The 17,268-nt window shown below is 58.7% G+C and overlaps 3 protein-coding genes across 3 annotated transcripts; all 3 read right to left on the bottom strand.

Moving 5' to 3' along the window:
- Window positions 1–255: 255 nt before the first annotated feature.
- Window positions 256–2,685, bottom strand: LOC123721209 (caskin-1-like). The gene has a single exon (XM_045679108.1). The coding sequence runs from the start codon at window positions 2,683–2,685 to the stop codon at window positions 256–258; it is 2,430 nt and encodes an 809-aa protein (XP_045535064.1).
- Window positions 2,686–7,689: 5,004 nt separating this feature from the next.
- Window positions 7,690–9,963, bottom strand: LOC123721208 (neurofilament heavy polypeptide-like). Its single transcript, XM_045679107.1, has one exon. It carries the CDS (start codon window positions 9,961–9,963, stop codon window positions 7,690–7,692), a length of 2,274 nt encoding a protein of 757 aa, XP_045535063.1.
- Window positions 9,964–14,912: 4,949 nt separating this feature from the next.
- On the bottom strand, window positions 14,913–17,045 carry LOC123721207 (spermatogenesis-associated protein 21-like). The gene has a single exon (XM_045679105.1). It carries the CDS (start codon window positions 17,043–17,045, stop codon window positions 14,913–14,915), a length of 2,133 nt encoding a protein of 710 aa, XP_045535061.1.
- Window positions 17,046–17,268: the final 223 nt, after the last annotated feature.

Genomic DNA, 17,268 nt, shown 5'->3' with positions numbered 1-17,268 from the left:
TCCCCAGTTTGCCGCCACGTAACCCGCGCCCCTCTCCCTGAGAGAGAGGATTTGCGGGCCCGTTGGCGGCGCCACCATTCCGACCGAGCCCTCCGTGTCCCCGACCCAATGAGGCTGGGAAGGGATGAGGTAGGGCTCGGCCACGACAGCAACGGCAATTTTCCACTCCGCCAGGGCCTGCATTAGCAGGTCCTGTGCGCGGGCGGAGTGGTTGGCGTTGGTCTGCAGGAACTCCGTATGCAGGTGTCTGGGCATTTATGACACCTGCATACGTTCCTCTTCGGGCTGTTGTTGCGGCCCGGGCGGCGGCTGCGCTCTTGGCGCAGGGGGAGGGCCGGTGGAGCGGGCCTTCCCCCTCATGGTGGGGGGGGTGCATTTAGCTCCCCCCATGACGTGGGCGTGCGGGCAGCCTGTCCTTTTGCACACGGCGCAGTGGACAGGCGCCTCGCACGCAGCCCTCTTGTGGCCCTCTTGGCCACATCGGAAGCAGAGGCGACCATCCTCCGCTTCCGACGGGCATAGGGCCCGGGTGTGGCCCAGCTGCATGCACTTAAAACAGCGCAGCGGCCGGGCCCTTACCGCGGTGACGGTGGCCATACTCCACCCTATGGCCACCTTTCCTATCTGAGCAACGGCTTTCGCCGCCGCTGCCGGACATCTCACTAGGGTGGACCCCCCACCCCAGAAGCTGGGCCTGATTAGGCCCACTTTGACGGCCTCGGGGTGGCAGCCTCCGATTGTAGCCAGTTTGGCTGCCACCTCCTCGCACGTTATCGTCTCGTCCAAACCCGAGACCCGAAGGTCTGCGAGCTTGGACGGACGCGCGATGTCCGCCCAGCCGCCAATGACGCGTGTCAATTCGGCGGCCAGGCGGTCGGCCGTCTCTTCTGGGGTGCTCCCCCCCACCTCCATCAGCTTGGAGCCGGTCATGCTGGTACGCACCTTGACCGTCTCCAAGCCGAGGTCCTTAAGGCAGATCGCCGCCTTGGCCTTGGCCAATACATCTGTATATTTGGCCTCGGCGACCTGACCTTCCGCTGTCGTGATCGTGGCCCCCGGTTTGAGGGTGACGGTGATAGCCGCCGTTTTGGGGGCCACGATCTTTACCGCTTTAGGGGGGGGGGCAACCCGCTGCGCTCTTACAGGCTGAGCCTGTGCAGCGGGTGGGGCCCTAGCCGGAGCCTTCTTCTTTTTGGCGGCCTTTCGGCCGACCACTTTGGCCCATGGTGTTTCCTCGCCCCCGGGTGTTTGGGGGGCGGGTTTGGTGGCTCCGGCTTTGGCCTTTGTGGCCGTCTCTGCGCTCCCTCCTCCGCCAGCAGGTGGAGGGGGGGGAGGGGCGGCCGGTCCGGTCTTACTGATTTTCCGCTTCGGTTTCGGTGCTGGACCGGCTTTGGCCACAGGGGCCTGGGCCGGTCGAACCTCCACGGTTTTAGTGGCACTAGCCACTAAGTTGGGCCGGGCCACAGGGCGCGGCGGCGGCGGGTGGTTCTTGTCCGCCAGGAGAGGCGGTCTGACCACCGGCTCAGGGGGGAGGCGCGTTTCCAGGTCTCCTAGGCGGGCATTAACCATCCCGCCTACGGACTCTAGAAGATCGCGCCTCATCTCCTCGAGGGCGCCCCTGAGCACGGTTTCCACACTCTCCTCCCGGGCCGGAGGAGTCTCCCTCGGAGTCGCGGCCGCTTTCCTCTGCGACTCCGAGTATGCTTCCTTGAACGCTTTTAACTCCGCGCGGATGAGTTCGACTTCCCTCGCCAGTCTGGCGTTCTCCGCGCGGAGTCTGCGTTGTTCCTCCTGGGGGGTGATTGAGCGGAGCTCCTCCACCGCCTCAATCACCCCCTTTGTGGCCCGGTTTATCTGGCCCAGGACCGTGCCCTTAATGTGGCCGCTCTTTTTAACCTCCCCCTGAATGGCGGCCACATTCAGGAGGGCTTTTGCAGCCAGGGCCTCGATAGTAGCGGCCTCCGGCTGGGAGCACCTTGGCTCCGAAGAGTCTCTGGGCAGGAGGCAAGGAGGCCGGTAGGGGGGGGGGTTCGAGCCGCTTGCTCCACTCTCCCCCTCCTCCGCCATGTGCGCTCTCGCCTCCTGCAGATAGGCGGCATGAGCCCCTGGGCGTCTAGGGCGGCCTCTTGCCGCCGTGGACACCTTGGTGGCGACCGGGGCCGCCGCTCCGTCATCTTTTAGCGCCCTCTTCTTTGGCATCTTTGCCGCAAATCTGAGGGCGAGTCTCGGGGCTGTGGGGGCGGTCTTACTCGTCTCCGCCAGGTCTTTTGTGCCCTCAACTGTGCTGTCCGAGTCTGAGGATAGCCCAGACAGTCCCGACATTCCGGACACTTCGGATACAGACACTAGCTCAGCGTCGCTAGTGTCGTCCTCCTCCGTCGGGTTTTTGCCAGTCTTTGGCCCTCTCTCTCTCGACGCTTCCCGTCTTTCCGTTTTCAACAAATCCAAGTCGCTCGCAATCGTTGTCAATATTCTTGCAGTGGTCGTGTGGCATCCTTTGGCCCCCCCAGAATACGTGGGCCGGCCAGAGGTCAGAGTGACCTCTGGGAGGGATTCTCCGCTGGCGTAGCCAGCGGTACCCTCCTGGGGTAATACATTTTTCGAGTCTGCCATGGTCATTGGTGGTCCGGCGTTGTCGGACACCGGAAGCCGCCTTTGTTGAGCAGGGTGAGGTCCCCCAGTCATGACGCGCGGCCTTGGAGGCCGCCATACTCCGACCGAAGTCCGCTGCCTTTTAACGTGATGCCGCACGCCCTCGTCGATGTTCCGCAGGCCTGCCCGGTATGGGTGGCCCTGTCCGGTGTAGCCCTACGAAACATCCACCTCCTCCTCAGGGTAATTTTTTATAGAGGTTTTCTTCCTCGCGGCCCCACGCTCAGTGCGCAGAGCCCCCGTTTCCGCTCAGTGCGGACTTACGGTTTACTTGGCGTCCACCGATCATAAAGACCAGTGGGCGCCAAGTGTGGTGTTGCCACCAGGGTAATTTTTTATAGAGGTTTTCTTCCTCGCGGCCCCACGCTCAGTGCGCAGAGCCCCCGTTTCCGCTGGGTGCGGATTTACGGGTTTTGGTGTTTGGTTCGCGGGGCGAAAAAAGCCCTACCCCAGCAATATGCCGGGGCGTTCCCCTATCCACCACCCGGGGACGCGCCACGTCGGAGTTCACCTCTCCGCCCACTCGGACAACCGAGCAGGTCCGTGGAACCTAACCTAACCTAACCTAACCTAACCTAACCTAACCTAACCTAACCTAACCTAACCTAACCTAACCTAACCTAACCTAACCTAACCTAACCTAACCTAACCTAACCTAACCTAACCTAACCTAACCTAACCTAACCTAACCTAACCTAACCTAACCTAACCTAACCTAACCTAACCTAACCTAACCTAACCTAACCTAACCTAACCTAACCTAACCTAACCTAACCTAACCTAACCTAACCTAACCTAACCTAACCTAACCTAACCTAACCTAACCTAACCTAACCTAACCTAACCTAACCTAACCTAACCTAACCTAACCTAACCTAACCTAACCTAACCTAACCTAACCTAACCTAACCTAACCTAACCTAACCTAACCTAACCTAACCTAACCTAACCTAGCCTAACCTAACCTAACCTAACCTAACCTAACCTAACCTAACCTAACCTAACCTAACCTAACCTAACCTAACCTAACCTAACCTAACCTAACCTAACCTAACCTAACCTAACCTAACCTAACCTAACCTAACCTAACCTAACCTAACCTAACCTAACCTAACCTAACCTAACCTAACCTAACCTAACCTAACCTAACCTAACCTAACCTAACCTAACCTAACCTAACCTAACCTAACCTAACCTAACCTAACCTAACCTAACCTAACCTAACCTAACCTAACCTAACCTAACCTAACCTAACCTAACCTAACCTAACCTAACCTAACCTAACCTAACCTAACCTAACCTAACCTAACCTAACCTAACCTAACCTAACCTAACCTAACCTAACCTAACCTAACCTAACCTAACCTAACCTAACCTAACCTAACCTAACCTAACCTAACCTAACCTAACCTAACCTTTTTTTTTTTTTTTTTTTTTGTCAGAGGGGAAATGCAGTTACGCACCCCTGCGCCGGGCCAATATGTGCAGTGGCGCAGGGAGTGTGGGACTCGCCTAAAGTCGTTCGGCCATACCCACTAAAACCCCTCGGGCCCGCCTTATCGCATTTATCCATTACCTGTACCAGCAGATGCCATAACCGGGTTTTGGATATGCGCTGTCGCGTTTATGCAACTCTCCTTAATGTTCTTAATACTAATACTATTACTCCTAATATTATTAATACCAAGACTATATAGACTCCTTATTATTCTTAATACTAATACTACTATTATTGCTAATATCAATATTAATACTATGCTTACACCTTAAGTTTTAATATATATACACGTATATCTATATTTACAATTATATATATACAAATGTATTCTATAACTATATCTATATCTATATCTATGTATATATGTATGTACAACGATTGATATATTTACAGAGGCCTACGCCTGACGCAGATAGGTGCGCCGGCGACGGCCTGTTCGTCTTCTCCGGAGAGGGGCGGATTCCGGATCGGTCTCGCGCTCCCTCTCGGCGTTCTCCTTTATTGCCAACACTCGCTCCGAGAACTCGTGGAATGCCTTCCACGCGTCCTCAGATTGAAGGATCTTGTTGATAACCTCTGCGAGTGTTGACGCGTCAATTCCGGTGAGTGCGGCGATGGGTCTCCTCTCGGTTTCCCATGCCGGGCAGTCAAATAAGGTATGGGCGACGGAGTCGCTGTCTTCCGGGCAGTGGTGACACCTAGATGTTGGTTCCCTACCAGCAATTTGGTGCAGATACTTGCCAAAACAGCCGTGGCCAGTCAACATCTGCACCAGCCGGTAGGAGAGGTGCCCCCACCGCCTGTTCAGCCAGTCCTTGAGTCTCGGGCGGATCGCATCCACCGTCCACGACCCAGCCCTGGATGTTCTTAACTCCTCTTTCCATTTTTCCATGGCCCTATTTTGGGCACGGACTCTCCACTCTTTTATCTCCTCCAAGGATGGTTCTTCGCCCTCTGCACGCTTGCCAGCTCTACGCCAGTAAACCGTCGCTAGGGCGGCCGCGTCCAGGTGCCACGGCAACAGGCCCGCGATGACGCACCCAGCATCGTACGACACCGTGCGGTATGCCCTCGCGACCCTGATCGCCACAGTGCGCTGCGACCGCCGTATCATCGCCCTGTTCTGTGTACAGAGGTCGTTGGCCCAAACCGGACAACCGTATAGGGCCTTCGACCTCAGCACTCCCGCAAATAGGAGGCGTCGTTTCGAGCTCGGGCCACCGATGTTTGGTAAAATGCGGCTTAAAGCCGCAGCTGTGGCGTCGAGCTTCGGGGCTAGTTCCGCAAAATGCGGTCTAAAAGTCCACTTTGAGTCGAGGGTAAGACCTAGATATTTGATGGTGCTTCGGATGGGAATCGAAGTACCCCCGACTATGATTTCGAGCCCCGACTGGGGCACTCCTCTTCTACTGTCTTGGAAGAGGATCGCCTCTGATTTATCAAGGGCGACCCTCAGGCCCAAACTGCGGATCTTTGCCGAAACGTGTGCAGCCCCAGCAGTGGCCCGCAGTTTTGCCTCTCTAAAGTCAGAGCCCGTGGCTACGACAAGCGTATCGTCCGCGTAGCAAATGAGTTGCACTCCGCGGACGAGCGCTCCCCGCAGCACCGAGTCATAGCCAATGTTCCACAAGAGTGGGCCCAAGACCGACCCTTGTGGAACTCCACAAGAGATGTTGTAGTTTTCCCAACCATCTTGTGTGGGAAACACGATTTTCCTGTCCCGCAGGTAACAATTGATTATTCGTCGCAGGTACAGGGGGACGTTATGGTGTTCTAGTCCCGCCATTATACTATCCCAGGGCAGGGTATTGAATGCATTGGCGATATCAAGCGACACTGCTATCGTTACCCCGCCTTTGGATTTCGCCTCTTCACATATGTCCCTCAGTTTGGAAATAGCGTCAATTGTGGAACGCTGCTGTCTGAACCCATATTGGGTGTCGGCCAAGTCCGGTCCCACTGAGGATAGATGTTCGTTGACGCGACCGGCAATTATCCTCTCCAACAACTTGCCGGCCTCGTCAAGCAGCACTATCGGGCGATAGGCCGACGGAGAGTCCTCTGGTTTTCCGGGCTTCCTCAGCAGGACCAGCCTTCCCGTTTTCCACTTTATTGGGAAATTTCCCTCCTCGAGACATTTGGTTAGCAGTGTCTTGAGTTGGTCGTCTAAGCCGTGATGAATTGCCAGAGCAAGCACCTTCCCGTGTATCCCATCGGGTCCTGGGGCGGTGCGCTTGCTCTGCATTTTTGTCTTCGCCGAGTTAATTTCCGACTCGGATACCCCCGGGACAGAACCGGGAGATATCGAGTCGGGAAGGTCAAGTCCGGTACTACGGGCACTGGGAGGGAAGAGTGTCGACACTACAGATGTTAAAAGTGCTGGATCTAGAGTTGAAGTAAGTGGGGGAGCCCAGGGGCGCAGCTTACTCATAACGAGTTTGTACGGCCGGCCCCATGGGTCCGACTCTAGACTACTCAAGAACTCCTCCCAGGCCCGGTCTTTGGAAGCGGTGATCTCACACCGTAGAGCCTTTTTGGCTTCCTGGTATGTAGTGTAAAGATTCCGTTCCTCCGACTCATCCCATCCTGGGCGCCTTCTACGATATCGGGTGTACCGGCGGCGGGCAACCACACAGGCAGAACGCAACCGTGAAAGGTCTCCCGACCACCAGTACACTCGATTTTGTCGCCTCGGTGACGGCCGGACTTTTGACATGGCGCAGTCGGAGATGTGCGCCAATGTCTCCGTCAGCCAGTTCACGCCGTCATTTATCTCCTTATCGTCCATTCTTTGCGACCAGGTGCCGACGATGGTAGCAAGTTCGGCTACTTCCCTGTCCAACGATCTTACGGACCACATCTGTCCAATCTCCGGGGGAATGGCGGTGTTTCGACTAGTAGGGGGGGGTGTTGGTGAGGGGAGAATATCGAACCGGATGTAGCGATGGTCCGATAATGTCTCCACCCCAACTAAGACCCTCCAATTCTGCATGCGACATGCCAGTGCGGGATTTGCGAGCGTGACGTCCACAATGGACCCGCCCAGCATGCGCACGCACGTGTACTCCGTGCCTGTGTTTATTGGCACCAAGTTATGTTGGGCCATCCATTCGAGCAGTAATTCGCCACGACAATCCGAGACCGGGGAACCCCAAGCCCTGGACTTTGCATTGAGGTCCCCGGCCACAACAATATCCAGCGGTTGCCCCCATTGGATCAGGGTGTCGACTTCATTTAGGTAGGCGTCAAAATCCGCCAGCGACCGGTTCGGCGAGCAATAGACCCCAATCACCGCGACGCCGGCGGATTTGACGCCTACGCATCCTCTACCTTTTTTGTGTGAGACAATTGGGTGGTCGGCTTGGGTGTAAAGGGCCACTAATTCATCGAGGTCTCCCACCCAATTGCCTCTATTCGGAACCGAATACGGTTCCGAAATCACCGCTATATTAATTGACCACTGCGCCAGGCTCTGGATCAATAAATCTTGAGCTCTGGCGCAGTGATTTAGATTCGCTTGTAAAACTTGTATAGCCATATCAATCACGTGTGGCTTCGACAACCTCCATACGTTCCCCGCTCGGTGGGGCAGCGCTGCGGCGGAAAACCAGCGATCTCCTATTAACCGTCTTTCTGGGCGCCGAGCAATTTAGACTCCCCAGCCGGTGTTTGGCATCCTTGCCCGCCGCCGCGCACAGGATGCAGTTCGGTTGCGACGGGCAGGATGCGGCCTTGTGGCCCTCTTGTCCACATTTATAGCAGAGTTGGCTACGATCTTCTGCTTCACATTGACTAGCTGCATGCCCTTGTTGCATGCAGCGATAGCATCGTAGTTCTCTGGGTCTGCCGATGGTGACCTTGGCAGCAACCCAGCCCACTAAGAAGCGGCCCGTCGCTATTTTCTTCGCTACTGTAACAGGGACCTGAGCCCAGATGTCGAATAGGCCAGATCTGTTCTGGCGGAGTTGGCCAGTTCGGACCTGGTCTGCCGCACATGTCCCTTTTTTGACTATGGCCTCTTTGACCTCCTCAGGTGTAGTCGAGTCGTCCAGACCTTCGATCTTGATGTCTATCATTTTTTCGGGTCTGGAGACCTTGATATCGTCGTTTTGGTAAATTTCCTGGAGCTTCTGCGCCAGGATGTCTGCCTTCGGGGCGCTGGTGGCGCCGGGGATGCGGATGATAGTGGCCCCGGTAACCGCCCGACGGAATTGCACCGCTTCTATACCTATCACCTCTTTTAGATCGAGCTTCGATCTCGCCTCTTTCAAGACACTACTATATGTTAGCCCCTTATTGATTGCCGCTTCGGTAAGCGTCACGACAACGGCAGAGCTTCGAGGCACTTTTAGTCTCTGCGGTCGCGGTGCAGGCGCAGATGTTGGTGCCTGCGTGGGAGCCGCTTTCGACTTTTGTCGTTGTGCCTTTCCATTTCTCCCTACAGTTACCCAGTTCTCCTCGAGCGCGTCTGGATTTGGAGGACGACGAGGAGGGGCGGCATTTGATGGTGCTACGGGGGCGACAGGGGAGGACTTTGAGTTCTCGCTAGTCGACGGCCGAGTTTTCTCCTTCTTTTTGGCTCCTTTTTTGGAGTCTTTCTTGTTTTTCTTCTTGGGCACGTTGGGCGCCTGGCGCGTGAGTCCACTAGGACCGGGCTGTGCTGGTGCCGGGGGCACCTTTGTCCCAGCTGTTTTTTGAGCACCCAAAGATGGTACGGGTGTGGGCTCCGCGGTTGCAGTCGCGTACGTGCGGGCCTCCTTCTTCTTGTCCGACGCTAATGGTGGTCGCAGGTTCCTTTCGGGGAGCAACCTATCCTCTAGGGAAGCCAGGCGGGCATTGAGCATACCGCCCACCTGGACCATTACCGTCCTGCAAATATCCTCAAGAGAGGTCTCTGGTTGTGGTTGTGGGGGCCGGACAGGGACGGCCTCCATTGTCGTATCCATGAGGGCATTGGCGGAACCCTGCTTCCGCACCCTCTCCATCTCCTGGCGCATCTCATTCAGCTCCTTGCGGAGGCTGGCCATGTCGGCTTGCAGGCGGGCGTTATCTGCTTGCAAGGCGCGCGTCTCATCCGATATCGACCTCTGGGCGAGGCCGGCGACGTCCTCTTTAATGGCGCTGACGGCATCCTGCAGTGCGCGCACAAAGGTTCCTTTAAGGTTTGACGATTTCTTCGCCACTCTTTCAACTACGTCGAGGCTGGATCCGATCCGTTTGAGGACGGTGGTCGCCGTGTCTTCTTCAACTTCCAGTGGCGCGGCATTTGATGGACCTGCCGTGACCAGAGCCGATCGAGTCTTGCGGGCTTCCAGAACTGAGTCAAGGAGTTCCGCCTCGGCTCGTGCCCTCATCTCCGCCTCTGTCGCCTTTCTCAATGATTCTTTGGCGGCCGCCAGCCCGACGTATTCGCCGGTGGTTGGCGGACGGCCGCGTCCCCTTCTTTTATGAACCCCTTTAGCGGGGGTGTCAGTAGAGCTGCCGCTCAACTCCTTTTCTCTGGGCCTCTTCTGGCCGCGGCCCTCACTCCAGAATCTCCCGTCCTGGTCTAGGGACTCCATGGAAGCAAAGCGGCTGGAAGCGCTTGCCATGGAGTCTCTGCTGTCTGAGTCTGAATCTGACAGCCTCCTTACTCTCTCTCTCTCCTTCTTCTCTTTACTTCCTCCTGCTGAACCTATCCTACTCTCCTCCTCCACACGGCGAATGGCCCCCCCGTATACAATGGGGCCGATGGGCCGGCTGTCCGACCCACCAAGGGATTCCCCGCGAACGGGACCCTCCCGGGTAGTTTTTTCTTTGTTCGTCGTGTTCATGTTTTTTATTCCCCTTAAAAGCCCCCCCCGGTGTTGCCGCCCTCGCCGCTGGTCTCCCACCAACGATTCATCCCTTCGCCGGGCGGCGATGCTTGGGATTAGGGTGATTTTTTATAGAGGTTTTCTTCCTCGCAGCCCCACGCTCCGTGCGCGGGGCCCCCGTTTCCGCTCCGTGCGGATTTACGGTTTGCCCGACGGTGGCCGAAGCCAGCCGCCGCGCGGGGCGTTTCCGCCCAGAAAGGGGTAATTTTTTAGAGAGGTTTTCTTCCTCGCAGCCCTACGCTCAATGCGCAGGGCCCCCGGTCCGCTCAGTGCGGATTACGGTTTACTTGGCGTCCACCGATCATGAAGACCAGTGGGCGACCAAGTGTGGTGTTGCCACCAGGGTAATTTTTTATAGAGGTTTTCTTCCTCGCGGCCCCACGCTCAGTGCGCAGAGCCCCCGTTTCCGCTGAGTGCGGACTTGCGGGTTTGTTGGTGTTTGGTTCGCGGGGCGAAAAAAGCCCTACCCCAGCAATATGCCGGGGCGTTCCCCTATCCACCACCCGGGGACGCGCCACGTCGGAGTTCACCTCTCCGCCCACTCGGACAACCGAGCAGGTCCGTGGAACCTAACCTAACCTTTTTTTTTTTTTTTTTTTTTTTGTAACGAGGGAAAATACACTTCCGTACCCCTGCGCCGGGCAGTGCAATGGCGCAGGGAGTGTGGGACTCGCCTACAGTCGTTCAGCCATACCCACTAAAAACCCTCATGCCCACCTTAACGCAATGACCCGAGCTTTGTACCAGCTGAGCCATAACCAAAGCTCGGGCCGCGCGTCTGACGCCGAAGCGCCTCTCCCTAAGTGGTGAAAGCCAGAGAGGCAGGATCTTTTGTGTCCTACCACCCCAGCCCCCACCGGCGGGGCCAACCGGTCCCGCCCTCGCCCTACTCTACGTGCCGCAGAGGGGACTGGAAAACCAGTATCCCCCCTCGGCCTCTCCATCACACATTCATACATCACCTCATCTGGCCATGAGGGCCGCAGGGGGCAGGATAAACCAGTACCCACCCACAGCCCCCACGACCTCACCCCACATCCGGCCACGAGGGCTGTAAGATGGGCAGGATAAACCAGTACCCACCCACACCCCCCGCGGCCCCACCACGTCGCATCTGCCGGTGCGACCCCGGTTGGGCATGGTCAGGGCGGAGTCACTGCTGTGACCCACCACTGACGGCCCTCTCCAGGTGGGTCGGTCATGTGCAACACCCAACACGATGACCGACCCTAGAGTTTGGTTCGCGGGGCCGAAGCCCTACCCCAGCCGAAGCCGGGGCGTTCCCCTATCCACCACCCGGGGACGCGCCACGTCGGAGTACTCCTCTCCGCCCACTCGGACAACCGAGCAGGTCCGTGGAACCTAACCTAACCTAACCTAACCTAACCTAACCTAACCTAACCTAACCTAACCTAACCTAACCTAACCTAACCTAACCTAACCTAACCTAACCTAACCTTTTTTTTTTTTTTTTTTTTTTTTTTTTTTTTTTTTTTTTTTTTTTTTTTTTTTATAGTCAGGAAATGCGTTTACGCACGCCTACGCCGGGCTGTGCAATGGCGTAGGGAGTGTGGGACTCGCCGGCCACAGAAGGTGACCGGAATACCCACTAAAACCTGACTGCCCTCTAACGCATTATGGCGGGCGCCACGGGAACGCTTTAGCTTTCTTCCGTGGCCCCGCCTGCGTTATCGCCCTGAAGGGGCCTCCCTCTCACGCATGGTTTGTGGGGAGAAGTACGGCGGCGAAACCCCGCCTCCTTCTCCCCACTCTCCTGCGTCTGAGCGGGGGCGCGAGGGGATTATCCTCGCGCTCTCGCTCCCTTTCCTCCTTCTGCGAAATTACAATTTCGCAGAAGGAGGAAACCGCCTCCCATGACCCCTCACTGCCCAGCATGGCGCGAATTACGCCTGGGAGTGAGAGGTCATCACCAATCGTCGCTACCAGAGTGCGGCGCTCTTCGGACCACGCTGTGCATACCTGAAGGGTGTGTTGCGCGGTGTCCTCATCAGCGCCGCACTCGTGGCACGACATCCTTTCCTCTCTTTGTATTCGGTGAAGGTATCGCCCGAAGCACCCGTGGCCTGTCAGCATCTGCGAAAGTCTATATGTGATTGCGCCGTGGCGCCTCCCGCACCAGTCCGAGAGCCGTGGGCGTATGGCCTCTATGGTGCGGGCGCCGTATTCGGCGTCCGCTAGGCCAGCAGCCCACAGCTCTATGGTCGCTCGCTTTCTCTCCGCCCGGGACCGGGCGAGCTCCTCTGGAGCCGGGGCTTCGCCCCGAGCTCTCTGCTCGGCCCGCTCCCGGTACGCTTCGGCCAGCACACCCGCTTCTATCTCCCACGGGGGAGTGCCGGCCAAAGCGCAGGCCGCTGCATGGCCAACCGTGCGGTAGGCCATGCATGCGCGCACCGCAACGATGCGCTGCGGCCTGCGGAGGAGGGCCCTGTTTGGCGCGTCAAGGGCTTCTGCCCATATCGGCGCGCCGTACAGGGCCATACTGCGAACGACCATGGCGTACAGTCGTCTCACCTGCACGCCCGGACCTCTCAGGTTCGGGAGGAGCCTGGCGAGGGCGGAAGCCGCGCCGACGAGTCGGGGGGTTAGCGTCCGAAAGTGATCTCCGAAACGCCAACCCCCATCGAGGATAAGGCCAAGATACTTGATCCGGGCCTTAACCTCGACCTCGTCCCCGTTGATCCGGAGGGTCGCTCCTGCGGGCACTCTCCACCTCGGCCCTTTGAAGCAGAGGGCCTCGGTTTTGTGGAGTGCCACGCGGAGTCCGAGCGCCTCGATCCTCCGGACCAACAGGGTGGCCCCGGCTTCCGTCCTCCTCTTGACTTTCCTCCAGGTGGTGTCCCGGACGGCTATCATCGTGTCATCCGCGTAGCAAATGACAGCCATCCGGGGCAGCACCTCCCCGCGGATGGCCCAGTCAAAGCCGATGTTCCACAGCAGGGGTCCTAGGACGGACCCCTGAGGAACACCGGAGGCCATCCGCCGCTCCTCCCTTCCCTCCCTCCCCATGTAGGACACTACCCGCTCCTGCAGGTAGTGTCCCACAATCCTCCGGAGATAGAGGGGCAATTCGTGGAACCGAAGTGCCTCCTCTATTACTCCGAAGGGGAGGGAGCCGAAGGCGTTGGCGATGTCAAGTGACACCGCCACCGCCCCCTGACCCCTCTCGGCCGCATCCTCCGAGAACCTTTTCAGGGCGGTCAGGGCATCCAGAGTGGATCGCCCGGACCGGAACCCGAACTGATTCTCGGAGAGCTGCGGCCCTTCCGTCTCCAGATGCTGGATGATCCGGGAAGCCAATACCCTTTCGAGCAGCTTCCCGGCCTCATCCAGCATCACGAGCGGCCGGTGGCCGGAAGGAGAGTCGACGGGGTGACCCTCCTTCCTCAGCAACACCAGTCGACCCTCCTTCCACACCCCGGGGAAACGCCCCTCCGCCAGACAGTCGTTAAACAGTCTGCGGAGGCGTTCCCCGAGGTGTTCCAGCGCAATGTGCAAAACCTTGCCAGGCACTCCGTCTGGCCCCGGGGCTTTGCGGGTCCCCCTGAGCCGGCCCGCCGCCCTGGCCATTTCCTCCTTCGTTATCGGGGGTGGGGCGAGAGCGGCGGATCGGTTCAACGGCTCGATGTCCGCCGGCATGTCTCTTGTCATGCGCGGTGGTACAAAAGGGGGGCTATCCGGGAACAGCCCCTCGACCACCGCGCTAAGAACCGCCGGCTCCATCGTTTCCGTGGGGGGCGCCACCTTCAGCTTCGCCCGCACCATGCGGTATGGGCGCCCCCACGGGTCTGCGTCTAGGGTCGCCAAGAACTCCGCATAGGCAGAGTCCTTGGCGGCCTTGATCGCACTGGAGAACGCCTTCTTTGCCGAGCTCAGCTCAGTGTGAAGGCGCTCCAGCTCCTCCTCTGTTCTGTTCCGCCGTCTGCGGCACCGGGTGAATGCCCGTCGGGCGGCGTTACTGGCGGAGCGCAGGGCGGCTAGGTCCTGCGTCCACCAGTACACCCCTTCCCGGGGCGCGAATCCACGTCGCGCCCTGGGCATTCCGGCGTTGCAGACGGCGGTCAGATCTCGACGAAATCTCGCTGCCCTCTCGTCGACCCCCACCGTTTGGGGGGGTTCCTCCGCCCATGCACGGACGATGGCGGCTTCTTCCGCCAGGTCAGGGTCGAGGCGTGAGAGCTGCCACTTTGGGAAGCCCTCAGCGCCTCGTCGTCCTGCCGCTGCCGTCCGGGCCTGTGACCCCTGGGGCGCGGTGGAGACCCTGAACCGGATGTACAAATGATCGGACAGGGTCTCCACCTCCTCAAGGACACGCCAACACGATATGCGTGCACCGATGCCGGGGGTCGCGAACGTGACGTCCACGACTGATCCCCCTTGTCGGCGCACGCACGTGTTGGCGTTGCCTTGGTTCTCCGGAACTAAGCCGATCATGACGGCCCAGTCCCGGAGAAGCGCCCCTTTCAGGTCAGTGATGGAGGACCCCCACGCTGCGCATTTAGCGTTGAGGTCCCCCATCACGATGACCTGGGCCGGTGATGCTCTCTGCACCACCGGCTCCAGGCCATCCAGGAACCTCTCGAATTGTCGGAGGTTCCTGTTTGGGGAGAAGTAGACTCCTATGAGTACTACTTCTCCCCAGTTCACCGCCACGTAGCCCGCTCCTCGCTCCCTGAGGGAGAGGGGTTGCGGGCTCGAAGGCGGCGCCACAATGGCGACTAATCCCTCTGTGTCCCCGAACCAACTGGGTTGGGGGGGGACAAAGTAGGGTTCAGCCACGACCGCAACAGCAATTCTCCACTCTGCCAGGCACTGCATGAGCAAGTCCTGTGCCCTGGCAGAGTGGTTGGTGTTCGTCTGTAGTAGGTCGAAATGCAGGTGTCTTGGCATTAAGAAACCTGCATTTCTTCCTCTTCAGCCATACGGCTGCCGTGCGGTTGGGGCTGAGTGCGAGGCACTCTGCTCGACGCCGGGGCTTTGCCCTTCACCGACGGGGGGGTGCACTTGGCACCCCCCATCACGTGTGAGTGTGGGCGCCCCGTCGTTGCACACACGGTGCATTTGCAGGGGGCCTCGCACTCTGCCGACTTGTGCCCTTCACTGCCGCAGCGGAAGCAGAGACGCCCGTTCTCTGTTTCCGCTGGGCAAAGAGCGCGAGTGTGGCCCAGCATCATGCATTTATAGCATCTCAATGGCTGGGCCTCCACTGCTTTGACGGTGGCCATCGTCCATCCGATGGCCACTCGTCCCGCCTTCACGACTGCCTTAGCGGCGGTCGCTGGGCACTTGACCAGGGCGGAGCCTCCGCCCCAGAAACTCGGCCTGATGTTCCCTACTTTCATCAAGCTGGGGGGACACCCGCCAACCGATGCCAGTTGGGCAGCCACTTCCTCAGTGGTCACCGTGTCATCTAGACCGGTGATCCTGAGGACGGCCATTTTGGTTGGGCGGGTGATGTCCGCCCAGCTCCCTACTGCCTCCACCAGGGCGGCGGCGAGGCGGTCAGCAGTTTCCTCGGGGGAGGTCCCCCCGACCTCCATCAGTTTGGAGCCGGTCATGCTCGTTCGGATCTTGACCGACTCCAAACCGAATTCCCTCAGGGATATCGAGGACCTGGCCTTTGCCAGGACCTCGGTGTACTTCGCGTCAGTCGTGGCCCCTTCCGCATTGGTCATGGTGGCCCCTTTCTTGAGGGTCACCACTATGGCCGCGGTTTTTGGGGCCACGATTTTAACGGCCTTTGGTGGGGCCGGGGCGATCTGCCGGGTTGTTCCGGCTGAGGGGGGGGAATAAGCAGCGACAGCGGCATTTCCCCTCTTCTTCCGCCGGACAACCTCGGACCAGGAGTTGCCCACAGTCCCCGTCTGGGCTTCCCCCTCTCCACTTGTTCCAGCGGTTGGGGGGGGAGGGGTCGCGTCTGCCTGTCCTGCCCCCTGTTTTCCCTTGGAGGGAGGAGGTGGCGGGGGGGCAGTCGGCCGCTTTGCAGCGCCCTTCTTCGGCGCCTTCTTTACCGCCCTAGGTGTGGGCGCCGGGGATGGCTGGGCTTCCCCATCCACCTCCATGGCGCCCTCCACGAGCCCCGACCGGGACTTGTGACGGGGCGGCGGCGGCTGCCGTTGGTCGGCACGCAGGGGGGGCCTCATGACGGGCTCCGGAGGAAGGCGCATCTCCAGGTCTTGTAGGCGGGCATTGATCATCCCGCCTACCGACTGCAGGAGTTGCCCCTTCATTTCCTCCATAGCGTATCTTAGCACCTCCTCAAAGTTGGGCTGCTGTGGCCCTGTGGCCTCTTTCGGGGCTGCAGCGGACTTCCGCTGCGACTCGACGTACGCCTGCTTGAAGGCACGCAGCTCATTGCGGACAATATCCAGCTCCCTTGAAAGGCGAGCATTGTCCGCGCGGAGCCTGCGCTGCTCTTCATCTGGCGTTATATCGCGGAGGCCCTCAACCGCTTCAACAACGCATTTAGTGGCCCGGTTAATTTGGCCCCACACGGTACCCTTTAGGTGGCTACTCTTCTTAATCTCCTCCTTAATCTTTTCTACACTTTTGAGAGCCTCCTCGGCGAGGGCCTCGACCGTGCCCCTGGATAGGGCGTCGGGGGTCCCGTCGTCAGAGGCTTTTGCAGAGGCCACTACGGGGCTCGTCTTCCTACCGCTTGGACGGTAGGTTGGGTCGGGGTCCTCCCCCTCACTATCCCCCCCATCAGCCAGGTAGTCTTTTGCCTCCTTGAGGAAGCTGTACACCCCTACCGGGCGCCTAACGCGGCCCCTCGTCGAAGAGGAGGCCACTTTATGCGCCACGGCCGGGGCGTCCTCATCCGCTGATGTAGCGGCCAACGGCCGTTTATGGGTCGTTCCCGTTCGGAACCTTAATGTCATGCCCGCTGACCGCGGCTTACCTCCCTTATTTTTCCTTGCAGCGTCCTCGGTGCACGCGGCGCCCGCGGCTCCCAGTCGGCGCCCGGAGGCGCCCTCGTCCTCTGAGCACGTGTAGTCCGACATGGAGGTGTCCTCCCCCATGTCGTAAGCCGCTTTGTTTCGGTCGCTCATAGCGATTGTAGACTTTTCATAAGTAAAGTTCTACAAACACTAAGATACGCACTTAAACACTAAAAACTAAACTATTATGGTCTCTGTCCACCCTAAAAACTATATCGGTCGGCTTGTCTCACTGAGACGCATCTCCCGATATATAACACGTCGAAATCGGGGCACTTTTTGGACTTTGTCGAAAAAGTGCCAC

This window comes from Papilio machaon, chromosome 8, assembly GCF_912999745.1.
Source record: "Papilio machaon chromosome 8, ilPapMach1.1, whole genome shotgun sequence".
NCBI classification, from domain to species: Eukaryota; Metazoa; Arthropoda; class Insecta; order Lepidoptera; family Papilionidae; genus Papilio; species Papilio machaon.
This window is presented reverse-complemented; position numbering and strand designations above follow the sequence as displayed.